This window comes from Solea solea, chromosome 20 (assembly GCF_958295425.1).
Source record: "Solea solea chromosome 20, fSolSol10.1, whole genome shotgun sequence".
Taxonomy (NCBI): Eukaryota; Metazoa; Chordata; class Actinopteri; order Pleuronectiformes; family Soleidae; genus Solea; species Solea solea.
Window position 1 is genome coordinate 2,212,018 of NC_081153.1, and position 20,391 is coordinate 2,232,408.

The 20,391-nt window shown below is 40.1% G+C and overlaps 1 protein-coding gene across 2 annotated transcripts in view; it reads left to right on the forward strand.

Annotated features, from left to right (window-relative positions):
• Positions 1 to 20,391, forward strand: part of trappc9 (trafficking protein particle complex subunit 9) — a 162,412-nt gene that overhangs the window by 16,877 nt on the left and 125,144 nt on the right. For both annotated transcript variants that reach the window (XM_058619524.1, XM_058619525.1), the window contains 5 exons: positions 5,171 to 5,297; positions 6,244 to 6,389; positions 11,871 to 11,956; positions 20,040 to 20,166; positions 20,250 to 20,382. In XM_058619524.1, the coding sequence (XP_058475507.1) occupies positions 5,171 to 5,297; positions 6,244 to 6,389; positions 11,871 to 11,956; positions 20,040 to 20,166; positions 20,250 to 20,382 (619 nt within the window). The remainder of the gene's footprint in view (positions 1 to 5,170; positions 5,298 to 6,243; positions 6,390 to 11,870; positions 11,957 to 20,039; positions 20,167 to 20,249; positions 20,383 to 20,391) is intronic.

Genomic DNA, 20,391 nt, shown 5'->3' on the forward strand with positions numbered 1-20,391 from the left:
CTCCTCTTGGCTGTGTTTCCAACTTTGGAGAAAATGACCAATCACAAAGCAGTTCAGGGAGCAGATGGATGCAAATAAAATTTCAAAGGAAAACCTGCTATTTCATCATTTCTAAAAACTGCCAGCATGGCAAGGCAACATCAAATAAAAGAGACGGCTTTGACAGTAATCACAATAGAAGCTACCTGCCGTCTGCAGCTTTAAACATTACAGGAGCATTATATGGCCACATCTTCTTCAACTATTTTCAGATTTCCATGTGTTAGACATTGTTGGAATCACACTTTTCCCTCCGGAGGCTTGTTCCTGGTTTTTCCATGTCTGGGCACATCTGTTTAGTGTAGTACTGATGTATTGTGTTGCTGTGTTTCTCCCTCATATTTTTAATGAACATTATTCCTCGCCCATGTGTTTTTTCAAAGTTGGATTAAATAAACACATTTCTTGGAATTAGGGCTGGCGTCTCCGTGGGTTAGAATGATTCTGTGGCTGTGAATCGTTGCTCCAGATAAATCCACCACGTCGATCAGAGTTGTCTAAGATAACCCCCGTGTGTTTGTGCTGCCTTCACAAGTTTAAACTTAGACATGAGCAGACTTGTTTTTTTTAAACGATTTATTTATTTTTACCTGCTTTACTTTTTGATCCATCTGCTACCTGAGTAACAACAGTGTGGTAATTGCCTTGTGGCTGTTTTGTGTCTTGGGTGATGGGGTGTTGTTGCTATTTGTAGACTTTCTAAACTCTGTAGCTCGCGACGCGAGGGAAAACACGATGGGACTGATACAGAATGGCGTGTCGGAAAACCTGACAGCTGGTGTTACTTTCCCCAACTTCATTATTCGCAGAGGCCCGGAATTCTTCTTCAGTGTGTCGCAGGCTGTTTATCTCAGGTTGATGTGATAATGGGTAAACTATCCCTAACTGCCAGTTACTGGTCCTCTGGAGCTTGAAACCATCAAAAAACAAACTAAATCACTTCTATTTTGCAGAGAAATATGTAAGGTTTTCATTGTGCTGCCGCAATGAGCAGTGAAATCGCTGCACCATTTGACAAAAGTGGTTCATTTCACGTCTGGAGCGAGTATATTGATATTGTTGTCTCGGGGGCTGCATGCTCGCTGAAAATATGGCCTTTTCTAAAAATATGAATTCATATTCTGAAGATATGAAAGTTGATCATTATGTTTTCTTTGTGTAACACTGAAGCACAGGGAAGTCAAAATATATATATATAACCTTACTTACAACCTTGTGACCAAGTCGAAATGAGTTTTTATTATTTTGTGCAAATTCATTAAGTGAAAATCAGTTACTTCATGCAGAGACCATTTGGCAGCGATTGCACTCTTATCTCTTTGTACACCAAAGAGATAAGAGTGCAATGCAGAGATTTGAGACAAATTATTATTTAGCCGTTATTCTTTAAAGTTCCTCTCAAGCACTGTCTCTTTCTCTCTCTCAAGCTTTACCTGACAGTTTCTAAGACTGTGGGCCTTAAATGCATGTTATCTAAGCTCTGATGGAAGGGCTCTCTCAGTCAAAACAATAACAGAAGACCCAGTCTGATGATGCAAGCAGCAAACCATGGGAATTGTTGTCCTGGGAGAGTGTTGGTGGTACACAACAAGTATTGTTGGTTTTAAATATTTTAATGTGGAAATGTTACATCTCCACATTAAGTTAAGTTAAGTGTGTGTTTGGAAATATGTCATAGACATATTGAGATTCACACTCTTGTCTTCTCTTGGCTGTATGCTTAAAGATGAGCTTTGCTTGTTGTCTGGAGCGGCTTTTTCAAAGATCTCCCTGAGTTCAGCTTCATTTCTCCATCAGTTTTCACGTTCAGTCTCCAGACCAGGATTTTATTTCCCCATGCCCTTGGTCTTAAAGTTCCACTGCAAATGGTGGTGATTTGAAACCTCATTTCATCATGTAGGCCACTGTGCCCATGGAAACACTGGTTTTTGACCTTATACACACTTTCATTGAGATAATATTGATGTCAACCTTTGCAGATTGAAAGAACCCTGATTTCACTTTGACCTGTCCAGGTTGTACCTCACCTTTCACCCTACGAATGAATGAATGAATGAATGAATTTATTGATATGGGTTATTGAGCTTATCTACTCTCTCCTGTCCTCAATAGTTCTGCAATAAAATAACAGAAACTGTGTAAAAGGCCTCTTCTACAGCGAGTTTGTGTTATAGGTGCAAAAATCAATGTTGAGTGACCAAATACATTGAAATCTCCAAAATTGACATTAATACCATAGTTACTGCTGTCACTCACACTAACCTGCTAACCTTCTTTCTCATGCACTTAAATCTCCTGTGGCATCTCCTGCTTTTAAGAATTACATTGGATCTCTCCGCTGACGAACTGGGAGGCGTTAATGTGACAACGTACAAAAGATGCTGTCGGAATTCCTGCGCCCTCTCATTACCGTCACACTCATTTGCGCGGTGTGGGCATTATTGCACCGTTTTATTTTATATAGTTATAAGTGAACGCCACCGCCATGTCAACCTCTTGATACTGAGGCGTTAACAGAGTTTTGTCGAATGACGGCAAATGAGACGGGTGTACATTTAAAAAGTATGCAGTTAGAAATAAGAGGATTTAGACTCAAACTCATGCCGCCTTTCATTTGCCCTTCAACTTTTCACTTTTCTCCAGCCTTTTTTCTGTTAAACGTGTCTTTGCTTATCTGGACATTTTGTTGTAGTCGCCTGGCTTATATTGTTTTTGCCTGTGGAGGAGAAACAACAAAGTAGTTTTTCCTGTGTAACCTGTGCTGTGGTTATCAAAGAGCCTCTGACTCACTCACCCCTCTGACCTTCAAGGATATTGCATTGACAAAAAAAAGACAGCTTCACAAGTGCTTTACTTGTGCTGAAAGTTGTAACTGCAGCTGCTTACATCTGTAGAATAGTCGCACACAAAGGGAATTCTGATTGTGTTGACACTGATGATTTGAAGTGTGGATACCCAGTCGGATATTGAGATTTAGATCAAGTTCAATTACATTATTTTCTTTTTATGTTATATCTATATAACATATAATAAACAAACTGGAACCTTGGTAACAATTGTTTAGATTAACTGCAGTACATTAGGCTCAGGTTGGGTTTGATTCCAGCTTGGTTCAGGTTAAAGCCACTCTCTGAGGACAACATGCTCAATATTCTAGAGACTGCTCATGCCAAACGTGCTCTACACTAGAGCTGCAGCTCATGATTATTTCCATAATGGATTCATCTGTCGATCATTTTCTCGATTAATCGAGTAATTGCTTGGTCCATAAAATGTTGACAAATATTGATGTTCTCAAATGTCTTGTTTTTGTCCACAAACCAAAATGATTCATTTTTAATGACGAAACAAAGACAATTTTCACATTTAATAATAATAATAATAATAATAATAATAATAATAATAATAATTATTATTATTAATATTATAATAATAATAATAATAATAATAATAATAATACGTTTAATTTAAAAGCGCCTTTCAGGTCACTCAAAGACACTTTACAAACAGAATGAATTAAAATTACACAATTAGTTAAAACCAAGGTAAAACACATAAAGTCAACACAATAAAATAGTGCAGTGACAGTAAAAGCAGGGAGGTTAGAGGGAGTAGGCGGTCCGGAACAGGTGAGTTTTGAGTCTTGATTTGAAGATGGGGAGAGAATCACAGTTACAGAGGTCAGGTGGTAGGGTGTTCCAGAGCTGGGGAGCAGAGTGGCTGAAGGCTCTGCCCCCCATAGTGCTGGGGGGGGCAGGGGGTACAGAGAGGTGGATGGAGGAGGAGGATCTGAGGGAACGAGTGGGGGGGATGACGTGCAGGAGGTCAGACAGGTAGGGAGCCAGTGGAGGTGCTGGAGTTGTGTTTTGTATTTTGCAAATCACATTGTTCTTCAGTTCATCATACAGATCAATATTTTTGTTGTTTTGTAAATTTTAACACATGATGACTTTTCTGTGAAGAGTTGGTTTCACCGGCTAACATCAGTCAAGATGTATAATAACTCAATCATTAGTAAAAGATCACAAAATAGTAAATTCATATTTAAACATTCTCGCTGAAAAATGTTCCCTTTTTTAATACTTAACATTTCAATTTAAACACATTTTCTTTGCAAACATTATTGGGCAGTAAAACAACGGTGAAACAGAACTGACCTCTTTTTTCTGTCTGTGTTGACGTGGCCCTCAAAACATCAGACATGGCAAACGAGACAAAAAAAGAAAAAGGAAAAATCAACAATTATGTCATCAATCACCAAAACTGTGAGCCAGGAGGACAAGCAAGCTATCACACCATTCATCTCCTGCTATTTTACCCATGTGATGATTCTTCCTCCTCCTCCTCCTCCTCCCCCTGATTCCTTCCTCGGTCCATCTGTCTCTCACTTCATTTCCTCTGTCACCATTTCTCTTCCCTCTGAACTTTCCTCCGTTATTCTGTCTTCACTCTGATCTGATCTAGTTGTGCTGGAGCTTTTTCTGGCTCCCTGAGTGCAGTTGTTGTTGTTCTTGTTGTTGTTGTTGTTTGTGCAAACATTAAATCTGCACCAATCGCCCCCCAACCATAAAACCGGTAACTAATTGAAATGGCAACAACTTACTCGAGCCGTAAAGAGAATATCTGAATGTGCAAAAGAAGTTTTGTGACACATTGCTGATAATGTAGCTTTGAAATAGTAGACAAATGCAGCAGCTCATCATGACACCTCTTAACGCACCCTCTTTTAAAGGCCTCATAGATCTGTGTAAAAATCTTTTTGGACACTCCTGGAACTTGCAGAGCCAAAGCAAATTGCACAGCTCGGTGAGCAGTAATGGTTCCCTCTAAAGGTATTGATGGTGCAATAAAGCTTACAGTTGTACTTGAAGGTTGGAGTTGTTATTGCTGAGGGAGAGTCACCTCGCAGGTCATTAATGTCCCGGCTAATTTATATCACACCTGAACGATGAAGTCTGGATGGTGCGAGGTGATCTGCGAGGGTGCGCGGGAAACTTTTAAAGCGACTCGTGTTGTGTTTAATTTCATTTCGTGTCTCGTCTGTGGATAATGACGTATATGGATTTATTTATGACTGTGTGATCAGGGCTTTTCACACACTGTTACATGAGTTTCTATTCATTTTTTATAGAGAAGAAGGAAGTGACCCAGAGTCTGGAGAACTACACCTCCAAGTGTCCTGGTGGAATGGAGGTCATCACCCTTCCTGATGGCCTGAAGCTCCCTCCTGTGCCGTTTACAAAGCTCCCCATTGTCCGGTAAGTCAAAAAAAATGACTGATCGCTACTGTTTTTTTTCTCTCTACTGTGACTAAAGATTGTGTCTATCTTTCAGATAGTTTTTCTATGAGCAAGACCAAAGACCTGCACACTCATGCTAAATTTGAACATAACTTAATATTACTCAGTTCCCTCTTCCTCTTGCAGTCACTGGAAACAATGGCTGCGCACAAAACAAACCAGTAGCACAGTTGATAATGAATCACTGTTTCTTTGCAAATAGCTGAGTACCATTAAAAACAAGAGAAAGAACAAAAAGACTGCAAAGTGCACTGCAGCACATATCAACACCCAGAAAAAGCAGGAAAGATTCTGCTTTCGGATTATTTAAATAAGTTCCCTGAACGCAAAGTCTGCATTAAGTAAAATAAGACTGGAAACAAACCAAGAGGTACAGTCCCACGCTCTAAGTAATAAATAACACAACCTAGAACTTAAAACTTTGTGTCATTGTAAATTCGACCCTTTGTGCAGAGAAATCATTGGTCCTCATTCATAAAGACATTTTATTGTAACATGTAATACTTGACGTATTAATGAGTAACAGTAATAACTTTCGCACAGAGCTGCTCGTTCTCACGTCTTAATCTACTAAATTATATTGACAGAGAATCCCACGGTGGATTAACGGGCCCTTGCTTTGCTTACTGAAACTGTGGAGTACGCACTTTCTTCAAGTGTCTCCACTTTCATTTTTATTGCTTTGCTCACCTTGTCCACTTCAATATGACGTATAAACCTCATGCTGTGATATTCTTCAATATTTATCTTTAAACGCTAGAGTTTTACTGCAAATGAAATGAAACTGCACCTGTGAGTTTCCCTGGAATGATCATGTGTGGTGTGAGCTGATCTAAAGCTGAACTAAACACTCAAAGCTCACGTCATTGCCTTTTTTTTTTAAATTTTATACCCAAATCATCAGATCAGTGAAGCTCCTCGACCTGCCCGTCAGTCTGCGCCCGCACAAAGTAAAAGGTCTGCTGGGACAGAATATGTCCACTGCCAGCCCCTTCATCTACTCGCCCATCATCATGCACAACAGAGGAGAGGAGCGCTGTAAGAAGATAGGTACGTCCAATGACACGCACACACGCACACACACACACACACCATTTTCTGCCATGTTGGCACAGGAACTGATCCAAATACTACAATACCCAAGAGCTCGGTTACAGTGGAGAAGAATCAGTCAGAGCTTATTTGTTGTATTTGCCGAAAGTTCCTATTTTTTCCAAAATGGACTTAGCAAACAATATGTCCTTTTAATATGAGCACAAGATAGTGTTATTACTGTAGTTCTCTCTTCCCTCTCTGCTGCTGTGCATGTGTGAAAACTTGTACAAGCTTTTGGACTTTTTATTAAAGAAGTAGCTGTTTTTTTTTACTTTCTACTGATTCAATTTGGAAGTGTTAGTTATTCGATTTAATAATAGACGTGGTGATGTTATTTCAGATCCCATTCTTAAATTGCTCTCAAGATGATCAAGATTGTTCGTATCTCTGTTGCTCATCACATGTAATTTAATGGCGAGCTCCCTCGGTCGTCTTTGACTGGCGGAGATACGAGGCCTGTAGTGCTGTAGCCGTCTTTTGTTAGACTGAGTTCAGGTCTAACGAGGCTTTATTAAGGTTTATTATTTCCCCTCTTCATAGTAATTTATTATTCTTTTCATATCCCGGTGAGAGGGAGGGAATATTGTATTTGAATTCCCTTTTTATTAATCTTGTTTATGTCCAATCATGGAAGACGTGAGCAATTCATCACGGAGACAGCGTTCTCTCCATTTCCACACTTAAACTCTGTCTGTCTACATATTTACACAAGTTTACACAAGTTACTGGGAAGTGATTGTGGCCAACTGCTGTCAATTCTCTCATCAAATAGTCTGTAAATAGATTAAAATTGTTTTCTTATAGATCTTTCAAAAGAAACAACAACCAAATCATTTGCTTTTGAGGAAATCTGTTTGTATTCTGTGGAAAACTGCGTCAGACAACGTGAATATAAATAATTATAACAGCATTTAAAGTCATAACCTGGAGATAATATCCCCCTCTCTTTTCCCTTTACATGTAGACATTATTTTCGTAATCAGATTAATCTGTCGATTATTTTGTTGATTAATCGTTTGGTCAGAAAAAGTTGATCAGTGTCAAACCTGTAAATGATGATGTTCTCAAACCAAAATGATTCAGCTTTTAATGATTTATTTGTTTTATGGAGCAAAGAAATGAAGAAAAATATCCACATTTAAGAAGCTGAAACAATCAGAAATCTTGTTTTAATCATGAAAAGAGCTTCAAACTGATTCATCGATTATCAAAATAGACTAATAACTGAGTGATTGTTTCAGCTCTATATACAAGCATTGTCTCATAGCAGGAGCTCCTTTACATTTCACTTTCTATTTATTTTATTATCGGACTTTGATCTCTATGTCCACAGACAAGCAAAATCATTTTGTGTAATTGAGGGAACGTTTCACTTCAGTGAATTAGTATTTCATATGGGATGTTATTTATTGAATTAATTGGTTTAAAAAAGGGACTCTGTTCAGTTAAAACTGATAAATTAATCACTGTAATAGATTATAGGTAAGAGCTCATTTGCATATGTAGTAACACAGAGACAGCACACAACATATGCAACAATACTATTTCACACATGAAACGTATAGAACACACAAATAAAGTAGATCATAGATGCATGAATGTCAAAAAAATTACATTCAATTCAAGTTATTAGGTCAATCAAGTGTTTTTAAAAGGCTTAAAGTGGCTGTAGCAGCTGCCAGGTGTTTATTCTGCAGCAGCCAGAGAAAAGGTTGATTAATAAAAGCTCTAGAAGACATTCTGTAGGATCTGATGGAACTTTGTACAAGATCACACAGTTGGGGAGGGAAGAGCCAGACTCTGAAGACATGTCATGTCTGTTGGTAAAGAAAGATTGCGTGCATTAATATTTTGGCTGCACCCACTACATTGTACTTTATGGTTTTATTGACATATTCCTTGAAGTTGTCATCGTTTACTTTTAGACTTAGGCTTGATTGTGCGAGTTCCAGTGTGTTAGTTTGGGAGCTGCAAGCTGTGTAAAATAATGTAGTTTTAATTCTCTCTTCACTCTGTGACTGTAGAAATCAAACGCACACAGACACAGAGCTCAGTGTTACTTTATGATGTGAGCTGTCACATTTTAATGTCCCGTCGTAGCGTTTCAAGCAGCATTGTCCTGTCGGCGCTGAAATATGCACGATATGGACATTCCTGAGGACTTCTTTATGCTTCCATATAAACCACAGCTGTAAACATTTACGGCGTTACAGTAAACTTCAAATCACAGCACTCGTTCATTTCCCCACTGGGAACCCAAGCGGAAGACTGTGAAAATAATATATGTATGTGTATTATTTTGAGTTCTATTGATATGAGGCCGTAAAACAATGGGAGGTTGTTCTGTCCTTTAATTGGTGTGAGGCTAAGTTTTAAGACGGTTAAATCTACAGCTATGTGTTGAATGTTGACGTGAATGATGGGCTGTCTATGGGAGAACAGGGAGGTGAGTTTTATTTCATCTACTCCTCAGTGAGGGAAACTGAGACGGTATGTTCAGTAAGTAAGTGTCCTGAAAATCAGACAAGACATCAACATAAATGATGTGTCTTCTATAGATTGTTTTGGGTAACACCAGCATCTGGATTCCCACTTGGTCTTTGGACTCTGGAGAACAGTGGAGCTATAATCATGATTTAATTAAATATCATTTAGAAGTTTTTTTATTCAAGTCATTTCAGCTGATTCTTTGTATTATTGAATTATTATTATTATTTTGTAGATTAAAGAGAAGCATTAAGAAGCTTAACTGGGTTTAAAAACCTGTTTTTGTTCTTATATTTCACGTCCAAAATTATCAATAATTATAGAGTCGACTTACATGTTCAAATCATAAACAAAAAAAAAATACAACATAAAATACATTATGAATATACCTATTTTACATCAGATATGTGTAAATATACCAGATGGTTAGAGCTTAAATCAACAGTCAGACTTCGAGGGGCAGGAGAGTTGTGATTCAGGACTTTGAACCATAGAGGGCGGCATTTAGCTTCTTGGTGTACAGCCTGACGGATTTAATGGAAGAAGAAGAAGACGAAGGGAAACCTGCGACTTCTGTGGGCTGGACCGTCTCATTTCAACAGCGCTTCACTTCCGTCTCATCTCATTTGACTAATATGAGACACGGCTAATATTGCCAATTTCCTCCAGTGGCCATCTGTGGTACTGCAATAGAAAAACCATTATTTTACACCTCGACAGCATCAGAGATGTCAGTGAAGCTGTCGTCAGCACACCTTCAACCTTTTTTACTCCGTGCTTGTAACATGGATGGTTTTTAATTCACTATTAAGCTATTTGTATGCACATGATGTTAACGTGCCAAGCCAGACCAAGCGGTCAGGGCCAAGGGGAGAAGAACTAATGGGCTGATCCAGTGAGCTCTATACAGAGTAGAAGAAAATGTTGTTTTTTTTCAGGGGGGGGTCATACCTGGGAACAGACACTCGCTCTCTCTGATACTTGATAAAATCAGCCTTCTCTGGATGTTAGACATACTTTGTTTTGTCCACATAGAAAGCAGTTTTAGTTTAGAGGGGGACACAGGAGTGGCCGCTCTAAGTTTGTGTCACTGAGGTAAATCCCAAGGAAGAATTAACTAAAGGGAGGGAGCAGTGAATCGAAAACTGTTTTCCATGACGTAAAATAGCTTCTTTTCTCTATGGACTTGTGGTGTGGTTTACAAATACCAGTTTCCAGCTGGAAAATGAGGTCTTATGGTGAGGAAAAAGTCTCAGAACATGTTTTAAAGATATCATAGGGTTAGGGTTTTTAGGAAAGCCCTTTGTTAAGTGCCTTAAATCTGTATTTCCTTCTGTCCCTGCGGGCAGCCACTGTTGATTGTTTTGATACTAGAAACAATTTGACAAAACCAAACAAAATGCAAACACATGAACTCCAAACTTTAATTACTGCTTTATACAATGAGATTTCAAAAAAGTAAAATTCCTTTTAAAATCACCAAAGAATCTAAATTGACAATCGACAAGTGAGTACAGAGGCACCAGCAGTCTGGTCCCTGGTTTAGGAGGTCTGTGTCGATGAGAATGTTGGCTTTCCACACGTTCATATTATAGATAACTTTCTTTTGACTGACTTAATTTCCCAAGGTGCACGGCTGCAGTTTGCCGTCTGTAAATCCTCTGCCGCCCGCGTCTGAGCCAGGATTTCCGAGAAGCTCCTTTGCAAGTCTATTTACAGCGGCGGGGTTCACTAAATGGACCCAGAATGTGTTACATTTCAGAAATGGAGATGGGTATGCCATCTACCGCGGGACTAACGGGGCTTTGCTGTCTGACAAAAACCTTTCATCATTTCATTGTGGAGTGATGGCTGCTGCAGTGCAGAGCTGAAACGGTTTCATTTAGACGTTACATTTACAGTACTTTTGTCTGTTTTTGGGAGCATTAAAATGCTATTTAAATAAAACAAAACAAAAAAAATCAAAACGCCACCCCTGTGTTTTCACCTCCTCGCTCGATCGCGCTGTCGCTGTCTTTGTCGTCGTCTTCTCGTCCACGTGACTGGAGTTTGTTTGGTCTTTGTGATTATTTTCTTGATGATTGTATACAATTGAATGTATACTTGTTCAAATAGAGCTTTATTGTATGTCTGTGGCAGCGTTGCAGCGCGGCGTACTACAGCTTTAAGAGTCGTTGTGGAGGGTTTGTGTGTGTGTGTACGAATACATTTCACGGAACAGTGCAGTGCTTATGGTAAAGAGAAAAGACCGTACAGGGAAAGTTCTGGTGTGGATAAACCATCAGTTTCATCTCTCCACATCGACCACTGAACTTTTACTGTCGCGGTGCCGTCTGTGATCTCTACTACATTTATGGATGTTGTATTTCTCCTTTTCCCTCGTCGTCGTCTTCTTCTTTCTCTTTGATGAAGCGCTGTTTTACTGCTGTTTGGTTTCCGCCGCTCTCCTGCCGTCCTTGTCTCAGATCGACTGTGGTGTCTTGAGTCGTGGCGCGCTCAGATTTCCAGGATGCTGGAACTGAAGTTGGGCCCTGCAGTGAATTAGGGGTGTCCTGGTGTTTCCATATTTTACTCTTGGTGACTGTCGACTGAGCAATCATGTGCCAATCGTGGGTATTTGGCTGATGATCGTGACTTGTAGTCTGACCGAGGCGACAGACTCGGTTGAGTATTTCTGAGCCAAGCTGCGGTGACTGCTGTATGTGCTTTAAATCCTAAAGGAAAGCTGGGTATAGTCTAACTGAAGTGGAACATAAACTAGACGATCGCAATCAAGTGATTATTTACATCATGTATCACATGTATTACAGTGATGTCTCTGTGTTTTAATAGCAGTGTCGCCTAATGGTGTATTTCCCTCAGCTCATTAAATTCAGATGGCTTTTAATACCACTCATGTCTTCTTCCTCTTCTTCTAAAGTAATGTATTCAATTTTCCTCCATTTCCAGACTTCCAGTGGGTTCAAGGAGACGTCTGTGAAGTGCAGCTCATGGTCTACAACCCCATGCCTTATGAGCTTCGAGTAGAGAACATGGTAGGTAAAAGGCGACCTTGCAATTTATTAAAATCACATACTTTAAAGGAGGGAAAAAGCTCTTCTGTTTCTGCTTCCCGATTCATTTCCACAGCATTGTGGAAAAAGGAGAGGTTGCCAATAGGGTTGTCTAATGATCCGTCCTCCTGCACGTACCTATGAATTACCATGGGGGCAAGTGAATCTGCTTTTGTAGTCATCCTTGCTCCCTTAAAAGCTTTTCTTGACAGGTTAATACTATAATGATTGTACGAGAGGGTGAGAACAAACTCTTTTCACTCCTGACAATAAGAAAGCACCACTAGGCACGAGGCTCCGCCTTCTGTTGTGCCATTATTTTTATGGTTTCACACGCCGTCCTCTCAGAAAATAAAAGTTTAAAAAGAAACATCTGACGTCAGAGAATCCAATGTCGTTTTATTGATTTCTAACAGGAATCCAGACGCACACGCACACGCACACGCACACACACACACACACACACACACACACGTGAGTTGCATGTCATGGACAAGGTAACAAACTCAGTGCAGCTTACATTAACTGCATTGGTTTTGGCTTCAGACAGAAAACACAGAATGCTGCAGACTGGTCTGGCTTGGCTCAGTTTGTACGTTTGTGGGTTGGAACCGAAAACCCGGGCCTGTAAATCCCTGTAACCCCAACATAAACCATCTAAACCAAATGCCTCGCTGTAATCCTTCCACTAACTTATTTGTAACCCCTCGATACAATTCCAAGTCTTTTGTTGTGGTAAGAAGCAGCTTAAAGTGTTGGTTTTGAGCCAGACTTTGTCCTGACAGCCTAACACACACACACACACACACACACACACACACACACACACACACACACACACACACACACACACACACACACACACACACACACACACACACACACACACACACACACACACACACCGTTTCAGCCTCTCCATCAGTTTTAAGGGTAAAACATGACCAAATTACCAAATAAATTGCTTTTCTTCCTGCTCACTGCTGGGTCTGTTTACGGCCGTGGCGAATGCAAAGTAGTCGTGGAGGTCGGTGAAAGGCCTACGGAGAGAGAGGCCCTGCATGTTCAGCTGTTAGACGGCACACGGCGTACTCACCTGTCAGAGAAAGGATGTTGCTTTTTAATTATTTGGAAAGTGGAAAACAAATTAGCATGAAAGTTTGAAAGCGGAGTGTGAATGAAAGCAGAGTGGCCTCTTTAACTGCGGTGGAGTCGTCTCAGAGTTGTCATGAGATGGATTTGGCCGTGTGCTGGTGTTTTGTCACTGTTCAGCAGTGTCTGATTTTCAGAGTTGAAGCTCTAGTGAAGGGAAGTTTGTATTTGATAAATATTCTCACTCCAACTGAACTTTTGGCAAAGTAATTATACAGAAAACAGATAATTGCACTGACAGCTGGAGGCTGCTCCTCCAGTCAGTTTGAGGTTGTATATTTACTCTTAATCTGTGTATGTTTACTTGTATAAATCTATGAGCTGAAATGTGTAGGTCACAGTTTGTGCTGCGGACTAAAATGACTTTTCTCAGATTAAAAACTTTCTGATAATTACTATTTTAGCCATTCGCTCTAATCAAGATGAATCACTAAAGAACCACGTCAATATTTGAATTTAGTTCAATTTGTGTGGACAACAGACTCTAAATGATCACGTGCTAAGATTTAAACGCCTGAAGAACAAGAAGAACCTCAGAGCTGCTCTGTCACACGAGCCACGACCACCTTTCCATTGTGTATACAAAGCAGCTTTCTCAAAACACTGGGAAAAAAATGCACATGCAAGGTCACTATTCTGCCTTCCATCAACAAGGTGACCCTGCAGTTTGGCAAGACAGACAACCCCCCCCCCCCCAGTCAGTCAGTCAGTCCATACCATGTGACTGCAGCAGTAATACACAGCTTTGCTTTTGTGCTTTATTGATTTCCTATTAAACCGCCGGTGCCTTTACCACAACCCCCACCCTTCATTTTTAGAGGGGTCACCGTCGGATGCCTTTGTCATTCTCCCCACAAACGAAAAAGAAACTTCTGTTTTTGTCTTTTACTCAAAGCTGAGTTATTTATAGTAAAGATGGATTAACTCATTTACCCCAATCAATTAGCCCTTGTATCTGGCTTTATATGTGACTTTTTGTCATGACCACATGTGCAGTTACAAAAATGACATGTTGATGATACTATGACAATCACATTAGCCAAAGCCAAACATAAGGTTAACTGCACACTGCCATTGTTGTAGTTAGTTAAAATTCATCTCATGAACTCATTAACCTTCTCAAAGCCCAATGCAAACAAACTGTAACCGACGATGCACAATGCCGACACCCGTGTGCCGTCCAGTGAAGGCGTATAATGTTCCTGCAGTGGGAGGAAGGAGCGTTTAAATCACAGCCGAGGCAGCGCACAGGCTCCGCTCGTAGGCAGCCTTCCCTCCAGTGAGGTAGTGTCTGCTGTTAGCGATTGATGCAGTCATTACGTCACCTCAGTCTGCCTCGTGCAGACCGGGCACTGTGGACGAGGAATGTAAATAGACTACAGTTATTCTGAGGAGGCATGTGACTCTGAGGCTCAGCTGATCTCACCTGCTTTTGTCACCGCAGTGATGTAGCATCAGTTATCATTGAGGACACGGAGAATGTGTCGTACACACGTCCCTGAAAACATTATCAAGGGGAATGTGGTTAGAGTGGAGGAATCAAAGGTTTGTGGATGTCAACAATTAAAGGTGACAAGTCTGTGCAGCGATGCTGTTGAACAGACATGTGTAAACCCAAAAGGTGCACCATATTAGCGTTTGTTTGTCTTTGAAATAAGGTAAACACGTCATGTACGACCCACAGACGTCTCACAGTGCCTTTAAACCTGTTTCCCTCAGTGTTTCTAGTGGCACCATAGGCTGGGCCACTTAGAGGTTGGCTATGGGCCACATGTGGCCCACGGGCCGTGATTTGAATTTCAATAGGCTGGCATTATTGACAGTTATGTGATTAGCAGACGGACAGATGTTCCTTGCATTTATACAGTGGAGGACGAAATGATTAGCCCCCATATGAAAATGTAATTGTTTTCAAAGTATTTCCTAAGTGTTTTTAAACAGAGCAAACACAGTTTTTTTTTCAAACGTCCTACTTTTATTTTGGATACTTCCATGATTTGACTTTGCAAGCAGAAATTCAATTAAATTATTATAATAATTCTCCTGCTTTGTGAGCATCAACAATCCTTGTGACAACTCGAACCCTTACTGAAGATTTTATACTGTGTGTAAATTGGGAGATAACCCTCAGTTTTAACTTGATTTTAAAAGTTTTGAGCGTTACAATCGTTACACAGTGGTTTGTGCTATGGCTCTGACCCTGGTAGTGTGTGTAATAATTTAATGTCTTTGTACAAGTCAAATCATGGAAGTATCCATAATAAAACAAGGATGCTTGAAAAAGCTGTGTTTGCTCTGTTTAAAAACACTTTTTTTAAACAGGGAGGGCTAATAATAATAAAACAAATCCTGCCATTCCAATTCAAAATCATGAATGAATGTGGGATAAACACAAAAACCACATATCTGCACTTGGACCCAGTGTTACACTGTTACACATACACATAACTGTCCCTCTGTTTAAAACAACACTGAACCCATATGGGTTCACTGGAGCAGCAGAGAATGATCACTTTATGACAGAGATGACACAGCAACAATGACAAACCTCAGAGAGAAAGACGGGGAGAGAGACAGAGAGACAGAGAGAGAGAGAGAGAGAGAGAGAGAGACAGAGAGAGAGAGAGAGAGAGAGACAGAGAGAGCTTTCGTATCGTGCAGCAGCTCTCTGCTTGCTCCCAAGTGCTACGAGCTTCGTTAACGAGTGGGCGGTGCAACAGAACAAAAACACCACACCAGAGTTTGCGGTGGTAAATGAAAATGTGTGTTTTGTGAATAACACTGGCTGCACCATTGTTGTCCATGAAGCCAGGATTTCATTGTTTCTTTAGTCTGTGATGACATCCATCCATCTTCTACCGCTTCATCCTCCACATGAGGGTCTCAGCTGACATACAGTAGGAGTGAAAGGCAGGAGTCACACCCTGGACAGATCGGGGTGTGCATTGGCACTGCCCTCACGATTCGATTACGATTCACCAGGTAACGATTCGATTCAATTCGATTCTATGATGCATTGCGATGCATCAAAATTCTACTGTACACTACAAGGCACATTTTTCATCAGTCATGAGGCAATTCAAGCAGTCAGCAGCCAATAAAATCTGTTGTTCAATATCTATGTGTGTATTATCACTTTCCTGATATAATAATATAATATAATATAATAATAATAATATTATATATATAATATATTATAATAATAATATTATTATAATATTATTTTTATATTAAATAATAATAATATTATAATATTATTATTATACATATATATATATATATATATATATATATATATATATATATATATATATATATATATATATATATATATATATATATATATATATATATATATATACACACTAATATAATGTGCCGTTATGGTTACATGGTGACTCTGTTGCGACTGAAGTCCAGGCGTCGCTTGTAATGGCTACACGACTGGCTTTACACATTGATTCCATTACCTTTGCCTTGGTTTCACTTGTTTTAAGCATGTGGCAAACCCCTACATTTTCTACCACAGAATAGGGTTGTCCATCCTTTGCTATGACGAGTTGTGTGGCAACGTTGACACTAGCGACTCGTCAATTCTTGGCAGGGATGTGTCGACTTTTTGTGTTGTTGTTGAAGCCAACTCAGGATGCCAACGATCAACATTGTTTGTGAAGTTAGTTGTATTGCCAACGTGCTTGATTTTAGTGTGGCAGGTTTTACACACCGCGTAAGTCTTGTCTAGTTTCCCATTAACTTCGTAGAATCCGAAATGTGCCCAGATGTCCGCTTTCCAAGCTTTGGGTGCGTTTTTAATTACCCGTCTATCGCCGCCATCTCCCTCCGCCTCAGCCATCTTGATTGTTGTTGTTATGCCCCCGGAAGTAATTGAAACTTTACAGCTTTATTGTCCACTCGAGGCCAGAAAATAAACTGTGACATAATCGATTATGACACTTTGCCGCATCAATGCTGAATCGTGCATGTCCCGCATTGCGATTCATTACTGAATCAATTATTGTTGACACCCCTAACACATATAGAGACAAACAACCATCCACTCTCACACCTACGGTCAATTTAGAGTGTCCAGATTTTATCTCCATGTCCAATCTCCATATTACATGTTGTTTGTGGGAAGAAGCCGGAGAACATGAAAATTCAAAATGCAGAAAGATCGCAAACCTGAGTCTTCTTGGTTATGTGATGACATTATGGTCAATTTATGACTTAAAATAAATTTTTTTTTTGCCATATATCACCTTTAAAATGAGTATTGCTTAGTTGAAGTTGTAGTAACACTGAAACATACTGGCCGTTTCTCAATATCCATACTTGTGCGTACTTGCGTACTCCCGTACTTGTGAAAACTTCATCAGCCTCAGTCCAAGGGCTGTTCCAATTCTCAAGTAAGCGAACAGCGAGGACGGTTCTCAAACCCGGAAGTGTTCTTGCTCTGCCCATTTTTATCAAGTATGCATCGGAGGTGACTTAAGCGTACTTGCGATGGCCATGTATCACAGAATACATTTCGGCGGAGCATAGCAGCAAATAATAGAAATATAAATCTGAAATAAATATTCTTCTGTGTCCCGGAACAAAGTTTAAAGATCATTTGAGGCGAGAAATGAGTCATTTAGAATTCAAACATGTGGTTTGTGTATGAAGATATGACGTATTTATAGTTTGGCAGCGACGTTTGTCGTAGGTGATCAGCTCCGCCTCTGCGGACGCTCGGCGCTCACTGTGCCCGGCACAGAGCAGCGTGACCTCGGCCTGTCCTGATGAAATGATCCGCTGGCTCAGACGTCGCTGTCATTAGATGCTCGGTGTGATCCATAGATTTGAAGGTTTGTATATTGTAAATGTTTTATTTATTTTAACTTTGAATGTTAGATTTATATTAAAGTCGCACGGGCATTGTATCTGTATTTAAATATAATATGTAAATATTAGATATGTATAGTATAGTATGTAGAGTAGTATATATTTACATACATGTCATACATATATATATATATATTTTTTTTCACATTGTATTATTTGTATTGTATATTTTAATAGAAATAAATTAATAAATGAAGTTAAATATTTAAAATGTAAAAATAATAACAACATATATATGCATTTATTAAAAGTATTTCATATGTTCATTTATCAACACTGTAGGTGGCGCTAATGAGGCTGCAGCATTTGGCGCCAGCCACCATTCAAACAACAGAACAATACATACATACTTGCATACTTGAGTATTGAGAAACAACCACATACTTGTGTACTCCCGTACTTGGCAAGTATATACTCCCAGTGTACTTCTCAAGTATATACTTCCCAAGTAAGCAAGTACATACTTGCTTACTTGAGTATTGAGAAACGGCCATTGTATTTCTGTCATTTGTGATTGTCAGACAATGACAGTGTCTAATGCTGATGCACTTTTTAAAAGAAAAGTTAGACAATGCAGCACATGAAACAGCGGGAGACGAGTTTATCACTGAACTGGTGAACTGAGGAATCAGGCAGCAGATGTCTGTGGCATTCTGATCAACACAATATCTCTGGAACGCCTTGAGGGACTTTAAACTCTTTAAATTTGGCTTAAATATTCATTTTAACTTAAACTGAGAAGTGAGTGGTCAAACGTCGCGGTCACTGTGACATCACACAATATTATACTGTAAAGATATTTGCTCCTAACTCTGTAATTCATATGCTGCTGATTAGGATTAAAAATTACGACGGGGTAAATAAGCGATGGGAGAGCACGAGGGGTGTGACATCTGCTGTCAGTCTCCTCACAGCCACTCCTCCTGCTGCAGCTGCTCATTACAACCATTACACTGGTGAATCGCAGCTTGACATTTATTTTGAGGAAGTCACAGGAAGGGGAGTGTTTCGGGGAGTTTATGAAGCAATGAATGCTAAAAATGTCACACTCATGAAATTTCATGGATCCATGTGTAGGTGAATAGTACTTGGTCCAGTCGATCACCTCACGAGACTACGAGAGACCTGACAGTTGTTGCAGGAAGTAGAAGAAGAAGAAGTAGGTGAAGAAGAAGAAGCTGGAAACGGGAGGTAGAGATGGAGAGAGGACTTTTACCAGACTCTTACAAGAACAATCAAAGAGCCATTTATTGGTTAAAAAAAAAAAGCATTGCAGCTGTCGCTGCCTGTCGCGGCTGCTGACACAATCTACTGGAGCAATTATGAAAGTCTTTGTTGGTACGATTCACGTACACAACCACGTTTATAAACATTCCCCTTTAAGTTAGAGCTGGTGAAGACAATTTGATGCATTCATTGGTTCTGATCTAGAAGATTAATGGGTTAATGTTGTTATTCTTTTTTCTAATGTTTCAGCAATGAATTGCATCTCTTCTTCCTGTGATGGTAGAAGTGGACACACTCACTGATATCATTATGGTTTGCATTGATTTGAACATGTGCCATTTTTCTGGTTCACAAAAAGTGAATTCAACTAAATTCACAACAAAAATGCTGTGAATTCTTTGAAATTTGGTGCAAAAACTGAGGCAAACGTGTTCCATGGTGGAGGAGAAGAAAGAGCTGTCAGTGTTGTCTCTGACTTTATGGTGGAGTGAAATCACTATGTCATCTACTACGTCTGAAGCCTGTCCAGTGACCTATTAGACCAGGGGTTTCCAAACTACGGCCCGCGGGCCAATTACGATCCTTGGTGAGATGTTTGGATGCTTTGGTTTTATAATGTATTATTTATGGCCAGGGACGGACTTGGACCAAAAGTCTGGACAGACAGATGTTCCTTGTGTTTATAGATAAAATGTGACCTTTCTTTAGTGAGTGAAACAAATCCTGCAGTTCTTCACTGTGTCCATGCACACCAGCCTGTTGCACGTTAATCACTGGCCGTGGTGTTTCCGGTTGCTTTCAGGGTTTGCTGACGTCTGGAGTGGAGTTTGAATCTCTGCCCGCTGCACTGTCCCTGCCTGCAGAGTCTGGCCTGTACCCTGTCACACTGGTTGGCGTCCCGCGTACGGCTGGCAACATCACAGTCAACGGTAAAATTCAGCTCCATCAAAACCAACAAACGAGAAACTAGATCTGATCTCTGTGTGTATTCTGACCTCTCTTTTAAAACTAGGTTACCACACGTCCGTGTTCGGCGTCACCAGCGACTGTCTGCTGGAAGCTCTGCCCTCTGTGAAGACCGGCGGCTGTCTGGTGGAGGTCATTCCTTCGCTCCCTCGCCTCCAGCTCAGCACTTCCTTACCACGGTCTGTGAC